This window comes from Palaemon carinicauda, chromosome 1 (genome assembly GCF_036898095.1).
Source record: "Palaemon carinicauda isolate YSFRI2023 chromosome 1, ASM3689809v2, whole genome shotgun sequence".
NCBI lineage: Eukaryota > Metazoa > Arthropoda > Malacostraca > Decapoda > Palaemonidae > Palaemon > Palaemon carinicauda.
The window spans coordinates 110447640-110457705 of record NC_090725.1 but is presented as its reverse complement, the minus strand read 5'-3'; the positions used below and the strand labels follow the sequence as shown (position 1 = coordinate 110457705).

At 32.0% G+C, this 10066-nt stretch overlaps 1 protein-coding gene across 1 annotated transcript in view; it reads right to left on the bottom strand.

The window, feature by feature from the left end:
- Positions 1-422: 422 nt before the first annotated feature.
- Positions 423-10066, bottom strand: part of LOC137650837 (protein Wnt-4-like) — a 64733-nt gene continuing 55089 nt past the window's right edge. Inside the window, exons 5-6 of the mRNA XM_068383994.1 lie at positions 8187-8393; positions 423-3834 (exon numbers count right to left, since the gene is read on the bottom strand). Of these exons, the coding sequence (XP_068240095.1) occupies positions 3673-3834; positions 8187-8393 (369 nt within the window). The 3' untranslated portion in view covers positions 423-3672. The remainder of the gene's footprint in view (positions 3835-8186; positions 8394-10066) is intronic.

Below are 10066 nucleotides of genomic sequence, written 5' to 3'. Positions count from 1 at the left end.
AAGCAGTTATATCTGTGTACATAAATATAAGTACATATGTATTACATAGTACATATATGTGTATATAAATACATGTGTATATGTATTATATATACATTCATATGTGTGTATACACACACAACTATATATATATATACATATATATATATATATATATATATATATATATATATATATATATATATATATATACATATATATATATATATATATATATATATACTGTATTATATATATATATACATATATATTGATAGATACACCTGTATGTATATACTGCATATATATATATATATATATATATATATATATATATATATATATATATATATATATGTATATATAGGCTATGTATGTATATATATATATATATATATATATATATATATATATATATATATATATATATATACAGAACAGATTTTATCGTTGAACCATATACCAAACACAGAACAAAATCCAGCAAGTGAGGGCGAAGTGAGAAAAAAACAAGTTACCCATTTTATAAACGACAAACATCAATTTATCGAAATATATATATTTTTCCAGACCAAACTTCTGTCTTGACAAACTACTTCTTTTTGCTTAATTGATCCAAAACATTATTGCTCTTGGTCTTTGACTTTATAAGATCATTATAGTTTTAATTAGCATTAATTGGAATATACGAAATATCTCAAAAAAAAAAAAAAAATAATCAGCTTTCTGCCGCCTAGAATATACGAAATATCTCAAAAAAAGTCAGCCTTTCCTATTTCTCACAGTAGGAAGCAGATTGGAAATAGACATAAAACAGTAATAAAAAGAAGGACAAAGAGGAAATAGAGGAAGTAGAGTAGGGGGGACGTCTACTCAACTACTCGATATAAGAAAAGTTTTATTAAGTATATTAAGTAGCTGCTAGACAAAAGTCGCCTCCGAAATACATCCGTTTCAAAAGATGAGATCCTTTTTTGACTATCTGGTACGATGACTCGCTCGAAAAGGGTACGATGGTTTGACTCGCGTTTTGTTTACATATCTGGAACCTTTAGGTCTTTGTGACTCTTTGTTGTGTTTTACTAACAAAACTGTGACCTCTACGCCTTGGGTTTTAAGCGCAATAAAAACATCATCGTTTTTAGTTTTTGTTTTAATAAACTTGGACCTGATCTTTCAAAAGATGTGCACTAAATCTGTAGTTTGGAGAGACTTTTTTTTTTAATTCATAAGTAAACTGCCTTAATATTATAACAGGACTTATTTACATCAGGTTATAGATGATGATAATAATAATAATAATAATAATAATAATAATGATAATAATTAAAATAATAATAATAATGATGATGATAATAATAATAATAATAATAATAATAATTTGATTTAAATCTATAATCTCTATTAATGAGTATATTGATACCCTTAATTTTATATCACAAATTACATTCACTTAAATAATTCAATGTAATTTAAGATATAAGATGATTTATCAATACACTCATTATAAAGCATAAAAGATATCATCAAATTATCTGAATTTTCATAAAGAAATAATAATAATAATAAATATAATAAAAATTTCTAAGACAATAGTAGTAGCAATAATAATAATAATAAGAAATAATAACAACAATAATAAAAATAACATTATTGACTTCAACGATAATCATTATCCATTAAATGAATCAGAAAATATTTCTCAAGATAAAAAATGCCATTATACCTCCGATGAGAAAATTCCTTTTTTAGGATATTTTTCCCCAAAATGCCTACTATCAGGCATTCCGTTTATTGCTTGGACAGTCATTGCTATCGCACACGCAGGCATACATACGCAGGCATACATACACACATACATACATACGGAAGAAGCGATTGCTAACAATTCACATACACGCTTTCATTAAAACTTTTACTCTGGAAAAAAAAATTGGAGATTCTAAAGAGCATATACATTATGTATACTATTTCATTAAAGACCATTTAGTTTTCGTCTTATAAAATAAGAATAGTTTTATATGTCTATGTAAGAGTAGACTGAATATTGAACATAGAAAGGAACACGTCACTTGAACAAGTAGTAGTAGCAGTAGTAGTAGTAGTAGTAGTAGTAACAGTAGTAGTATAAGATTTTTTTTAAGTTTATCAAGTAAGAGAACTCTGTACAAAAAGGTCACCTTTCAGTAATCCTACACCATCTCTACACAAATCTGTTTTGGGTCTAAAGTCTCTTCTATACGACAATCTTCTGTCTACACATTTACATGTTTGTCCGTAGCACTGGTTGCAGTTGTGAGAAGATCTTCCTGCAGCAATAAGTCCCTTCAGAACAGAACATTGCATGTAAGATGCATTAATTCTGCTTTGAAAATATGATTCTTACATTATTAGATACATAAGTGCCTCAACTTACGAACGTTTCGACTTACAAACATTCGGAGACAACCACAAATCCAATTTCGACTTGCGAACATTTGGAGATGCAAACACAAAACCAATTAAAATGAACTAAGATATGATAAAGAAATACTGTAATAAAACAATATCATATCATTTAACACTAAGCAAAACAACATTTGTAATAACCTGATATCTATTTCACATGAAACCTGACTATCTGTTGAGTTTTGTAGCTGGAAATCATAGGTATGGAATTCAGGTTAGGCTTACCCTAGACGAAAATTTAACAAAATTCGACTTGCAAGCAATTCTACTTACAAACGGCTTCTTGGGACCAATTAAGATTGTAAGCTAAGGACCTTTTGCATCTCTGATTTCCTTTGATGTTGGTACTGCATTGTGAAATCAATTCTACTTACAAACAGCTTCTTAGAACCAATTAACTTTGTAAGTTGAGGATCTTCTGTATCTCTGACTTCCTTTGATGTTATTACTGCATTTTGAAATCGATAAACTACAATTCTTTCTTACGCAGAATGTTGTAATATGCAGTAATAGGGACGTTACATAACAACATAGATGCAGAGACCCCTACTTCGTTAGATGTTGATACTGCATTGGAAAATTAATCAAATATAATCCTTTCTTACACTGAATTCAGTATTATGTAGTTAAAAGGACATTCTATAACAACACAGATGCAGAGTGAGACATACAATCTAAATGCATTTGAAAGCACTCATAAGCTATGGTATGCAACGAATTCAAATGCATGAAAACAACAATTCGCCTCACGATGCCATCTTTATAAATTCCCTGGATGTCCGGGAATAGCTGTAAATATGTAAACAAAACAACACCTTGTATATAAAGACATACAATAGAGGTTCTGAACCTACCACTCTACAGTACTAAAAGCTATGAAACTATTTACAATTTCATTTCCTCAGCTCCACTCAAGAGCTCAAAACTTAAGTTTATACATTCAACTTTATTTGTCAAATTTTCCTTCCATATAAATGGCTAACAAGCCACCTTCAAATCTTCGTCTGCACCACCAACAAATGCAACGTGTCTTTAAATATATGATCGAATTATGGATTAACATAAATTCATCTATGTCATATGTCCCCATAAATACATGGCCTTACACTATTTTCAGGTAAAAGTGACAATTTTCAAGTTTGAATAATGTTCTTTTCTTTTTCCAAGGTACTGAAAACAGCTTGAACCACTCACTCCACACAAGATTCTTCTGTTCCCAGCATCCGGCAGGTTGGGGCTTTGTGGCTAATTGCAGGTGTGCACTGTGACGTCACGGATACAAGTTCTGCACTTGACGAAGCAGCACCAGTGGAACTTGCACGAACACCTCTCCTTCACGCGCTCCTGGGAGCTGCTGTAACCTCGGTTACAGCAGAGTAAGTCACAGCCGTCTAGCCCACGAGAACTCTGCAAGATTTCGTATGGAATCAGCAACAGTAGGATAGGTAATTTAATTATTCTGCAAGATTTCGTAAGGAATCGACTACAGTGGGAATAGGTAATTCAAGTACTCTGCAAGATTTGGTAAGGAATCAACAACAGTGGGAATAGGTAATTTAAGTATTCTGCAAGATTTGGTAAGAAATCAACAACAGTGGGAATAGGTAATTAAAGTACTCTGCAAGATTTGATAAAGAATCAGCTACAGTGGGAATAGGTAATTAAAGTACTTTGCAAGATTTGATAAAGAATCAGCTACAGTGGGAATAGGTAATTTAAGTACTCTGCAAGATTTCGTAAGGAATCGACAACAGTGGGAATAGGTAATTTAAGTACTCTGCGAGATTTCATAAGGAATCGACAACAGTGAGAATAGGTAATTTAAGTACTCTGCAAGATTTGGTAAGGAATCAACAACAGTGGGAATAGGTAATTTAAGTACTCTGCAAGATTTGATAAGAAATCAGCTACAGTGGGAATAGGTAATTTAAGTACTCTGCAAGATTTGGTAAAGAATCAGCTACAGTGAGAATAGGTACTTTGAGTACTCTGCAAGATTTGGTAAGGAATCAACAACAGTGGGAATAGGCAATTTAAGAACTCTGCGAAATTTGGTAAGGAATCAGCAACAGTGGGAATAGGTAATTTAAAAACTCAGCAAGATTTTGTAAAGAATCAACAGGTGCAAAAATGGGCCATTTAACATGCTGAATGATAAACAATTCCACATGCTGGAAAAAGATGTCAAATGAATGACTGGTATATAAACAGAAAGGTGTAAGATCTAAGTCATGCAAATTGTTCGTATCACTTAAGAGATGGCCAAGATGGGATAGCTGAAGAGTATTCCCCCCAAAATTGGATAGCTAAATAGCATCTCTAAGAAGGGATAGCTGAACAACATCCCTACGAAGGGATAGTTGAGCAGCATCCCACAGAAGGGATAGCTGAACAGCATCTCTAAGAAGAGATAGCTGAACAGCATCCCTGCGAAGGGATAGTTGAACAGCATCCCACAGAAGGGATAGCTGAACAGCATCTCTAAGAAGAGATAGCTGAACAGCATCCCTACGAAGGGATAGTTGAACAGCATCCCACAGAAGGGATAGCTGAACAGCATCTCTAAGAAGAGATAGCTGAACAGCATCCCTACGAAGGGATAGTTGAACAGCATCCCACAGAAGGGATAGCTAAACAGCATCCCTAAGAAAGGATAGCTAAACAGCATCTCTAAGAAGTGATAGCTGAAGAGCATCCGTAAGAAGGGATAGCTGAATATTAGTATGCTCCTTGAAATAGGATTTATATAAATAAACTATTTCAGTTTACAAACTGGAAGTAAACAGGATGAGGATACTTGTAAAAAGGACAACCACAAAATAAATAAGGAAAGGAAACACAAAGATAATACACAGTAAATAGCAATTGTGCATCAATAAACAATATAAAGATTGTTAAATTACTATTATAAAAAAGAATTAGAATAAAGAAAAAACTTATAATAGATTATAATTTTGAATACAGCTTATGTAACTAAATAAGTTGAAAACGCAGTTAATTGCATAATCAAAATCCAAGCAAATTGTTAAAGCCAGGATCGATGTAACTGGAAACTGAAAGCAGAAAGCGTAAAAGCTGAAGCTGTAATATGTGGTTGAAATTAATTAACAAACACAAGAAGTACCAAGTTACAAGAGATTAACTTAAGATGTCCAATTATTATGAAAAAAAAAAAAAAATTATATGAAATGGTGAATATCTTATAGAACCAGAGGGAATCAGATAATGAACCAAATATTTTGTAAAAGTAAAACAAGCTGGTTCAAAATGAAAAAAAAAAAAAAAAAAAAAAAAAAAACATTCTAGAAACTCCATAACTATCAACCTTCTAAGCCGGAAAGAGGAAGTAAAACTTGAGAGAACATAGATGAGAATGCTAAGTTGGGTTATGGGAATATCAATACTTGGAAGATTAGAAAAGGATGAAATAAGATTGGCAGGTGTAGTAAAGATTAGAGAGGTATTGAGAGTGTGGGGACGTGTTGAGGATGGATGGTGGGGAGGGAGTGAGGAGGGCTTGGAAGGAGCCTGTTAGGAAGGAAAAGATCAAGAGGGAGGCATAAATTAGGTGGCGAAATAAGGATAACGATGATATGGAGAGAAGAGGTTTGAGTGGAAGAGGATGCCTTTGATAGAAGGCATCGGAGAGGGCGCATCAGGCAACCGACCCCTTAATGTAGGGATAACGATGAGGAAGAAAAAATAAGGATAAGGATGATATGGAGCGAAGAGGTTTGAGTGGAAGACGATGCCTTTGACAGAAGGCATCGGAGAGGGCGCATCAGGCAACCGACCCCTTAATGTAGGGATAACGGTGGGGAAGATGAAGATAAGGAGAAGGATGATATGGAGAGAAGAGTTTCGTTGGAAGAGGATGCCTTTGATAAAAAGCATTGGAGAGGTCTCATCAGGCAACCGACCCCTTAACCTTATCTTATTCATTAATTTAAATAAAATATTCTAGCCTATTGGATTACGAATATGTTTTTCCATCACACTACCTTATATCAACAAAAATAGAATTTTTACTATAGATGAAAGGGATCAGCATTGATAATCCCTAGAGATTTGAATACACAATTATAAACTTCTGTTCTCAACTGATTTGTTTTTGAAAAAATTACTCATCTACAATAAAAGAAATTAAAATTAGATTTCTATAATTTAATAATTAATACATGTCGTTTTCCTTTTTCTAACTACATTCCAATGAGGCACTTTGAATCATGCCAAAGCAAAAAACTTGACATGCGAAGTCTGTTATCCCGAGTTCGAATCAAATATTCTATGTTCCATTCTTATATGTACTCCCCTTTTCCGGTTATCCTTCATGCATATTTTGGTTAAACTATATAATTTCCAAAGCATAACTATATGTGCGATCAAACAAATTAGCAAAGCCTCATAAAACAGCAAACAAAATAGGAAAGCCTCCTAATATAGCAAACAAAATAGCAAAGCTTCTTAAAATAGCTAACAAAATAGCAAAAATTAAACTAGCAAACTAAACAACAAAGCTTAAAATGCCAAACAAAATAGCAAAGCTTAAAATAGCAAACAAAATAGCAGAGCCTTCTAAAACAGCAAACAAAATAGCAGAGCCTTCTAATATAGCAAACAAAATAGCAAAGCTTATAGCTTACAAAATAGCAAAACTTAAACTAGCAAACTAAATAACAAAGCTTAAAATAGCAAACAAAATAGCAAAGCTTAAAATAGCAAACAAAATAGCAGAGCCTTCTAAAACAGCAAACAAAATAGCAAAACCCCCTAAAATAGCTAAAAAAAGCAAACAAAATAGCAAAGCCTTCTAAAATAGCAAACAGAATAACAAACCCTCCTAAAATAGCAAACAAAAGAGCAATGCCTCATAAAATAGCAAACAAAATAGCAAAGCCTTATAAAATTACAAAAAATTAGCAAAGCCTCCTATAATAGCAAACAAAATAGGAACGCCTCTTAAAATAGCAAAACTTCTTATCATAGCACACAAAATAGCAAAGTATCCTAAAATGGCAAACAAAATAGCAAAGCCTACTAAAGTAACGTGCCAAAAAAAACAATGTCTTTAGAGCACTATAAGTCAAAGATAATCAGGCATATCATTAATTCTTGTTGAGAATTTGCATTTATAAACTGTATGCATGTGCTTGTGATATATTTTCTATCTCTTAAAAGTTAGACAAGCATGAAAGCCAGTGTTTATAAAAAAAACATTCTAAAATAAAAAAAAAATATAAAAGCTCTTAAGCAAAAAAAAAAAAAAAAATTTTATTGCAACGCAAAAATGTTAGCTTTCCCCATTCTATAGAATATGATACCTTCAAATAACTTAGCTCGAGTGCATGAAAGCCGGTGTTTCTAAAAATAAGTCTAATATAAACAAAAGTCATGCAAGAGAGAAATAAAACAATCTATCTAAAAGCTCTTAGCAAAAATAACTAATTTTCTTACAATGCAAAAAAAATGTTACGTTTCACCCATTCGAAATTTTAGTAACTTCAAATAACTCGAGTGCATGTAAGCAAGTGTTTATATAAAAAAAAGGTCTTTTGTAAATGAAATTCATGCAAGGGGGAAATAAAACAATCCACCTGAAAGCTAAGCATTTAAAAATTAGATTGTATTACAATGCACAAAAATTTTAACTTCACCAGTTGTAAATTTTAGTAACTTCAAGTAAATCTAACTACATTTCTCACCTCTTCATCAATTCTAAATTTTAGAAACTTTCAAGTAAATCTAACTACATGTCTCACCTCATTGCACCTTCTCCCGTGGGTGCCCAAGGACCCGCTGTTAATGTCATATTCACAGTACTCAGGAGAAGCCGAGACATAAACTAGATCCAACTCAGTGGGCTTCTTGAAGTACTGTTTATTGGGTTCGAGCTCAGCTCTGCCGGAGACTTGCTTCACTCGTACCTCTGTCGCTCCGTCAAATTTGTCCTTCAATATTTCGCCAATCTGGAAACGTTCAAACGTCTTAGAAAACATTTTGGGAATACCATTCACTGTAAATTATGGATTGAATATATAACTGGCTGTTGGTGAAAGTATCTGGTACCAAATATAACAATATATATATATATATATATATATATATATATATATATATATATATGTATATATAACAATATATATATATATATATATATATATATATATATATATATATAAATTATAAAATATATATGTGTGTATATATAACAATATATATATATAAATATATATATACATATATATATATATATATATATATATATATATATATGTGTGTGTGTGTGTGTGTGTGTGTGTGTGTGTGTGTAAGTGGGGAAACCTTAACGTGGTGAAAGGGTTTATGTATCGACATGATCAGCAAACCTAGACTAGTCAGGGACACCAATATTAGATTGGTTTGCTGTAAGCATTCAGACTAAAGAGTCCCACCATCGCCAATTCGCATTAGCCAGCGTGGTGATGATATGGCCAAACCCCAGACATGAATAAAGACATGTCTGACGCATTTATCCCATATTGGAGTAGAAAAGGTTGCATTTGTTGTTGTTTTTAATAAAATGAGAGAAGAACAAATTCACAGGGTTTGTGCAAAAGACTGGATGATAAATAATGCATTATGGGAATGTTGATTTAAGTCTGATGAAACTGAATGTGAATGAATGAAACATAAGTATCGAACCTAAAAAAGTTGATAAAAACCTAATGGTTTGGAAGTGGGGAAGAGGGCGGAGAGCGAGATTATTATTATTATTATTATTATTATTATTATTATTATTATTATTATTATTATTACCTGCTAAGCTACAACCCTAATTGGAAAAGCAATTGCTATAATCCCAGGGGCTCCAACAGGGTAAATAGCCCAGTGAGGAAAAGAAAAGGGAAAAATAAAATATTTCATGAACAATAACAGCATTAAAATAAACATCTATATAAACTATAAAAACTTTAACAAAAAAAGAGGAAGAAAAATAAGATAAAACAGTGTGCCTGAGTGTACCCTCAAGGGGAATAATATCCAGTAAAGGCTAAAGTGAGAGAAAGAAAGAATGATGTACTATGTAGAGGGTTCAATGTGCTGCTAATGAGCACCAATAAAAGATAAATGGTTTACTGTTTTCTGAGGAGAGTTCCAGGGCCTTTATCTATACTGTCATATCTGGAGTGAATACAGTCCTTGTTGATATTATCATATAATCTTTATTCACTAAATAACTGTGTGGTTATAGGAACATTATATTCATTTTTCATTACTTCTCATGTAGTTCATTTAATTCCTTTCCTCAGTGGGCTATTTTTCCTTAGGCTTATAACATCCTGCTTTTCCCACTAGGGTTGTAGCTTAGCTAATAATAATAATAATAATAATAATAATAATAATAATAATAATAATAATAATAATAATCATCTTTATGTACAACATTAAGTTCAAAGAATTTGAAATTAACCTTTTCTATGGGAGTATTTTTCTTTATAACTGGCTATAAGCATATGGATACTTAGTGTATGACCCAGGGGGACCCAGATTACTTCATTCACTGATTTGTGCTTCTTATGAGAAACATAATCCAATTGATCACTTAATCTTATCTGAAGGGGAGGTTATTATCTTGACCCTCCAAATATAATTTTTTTTT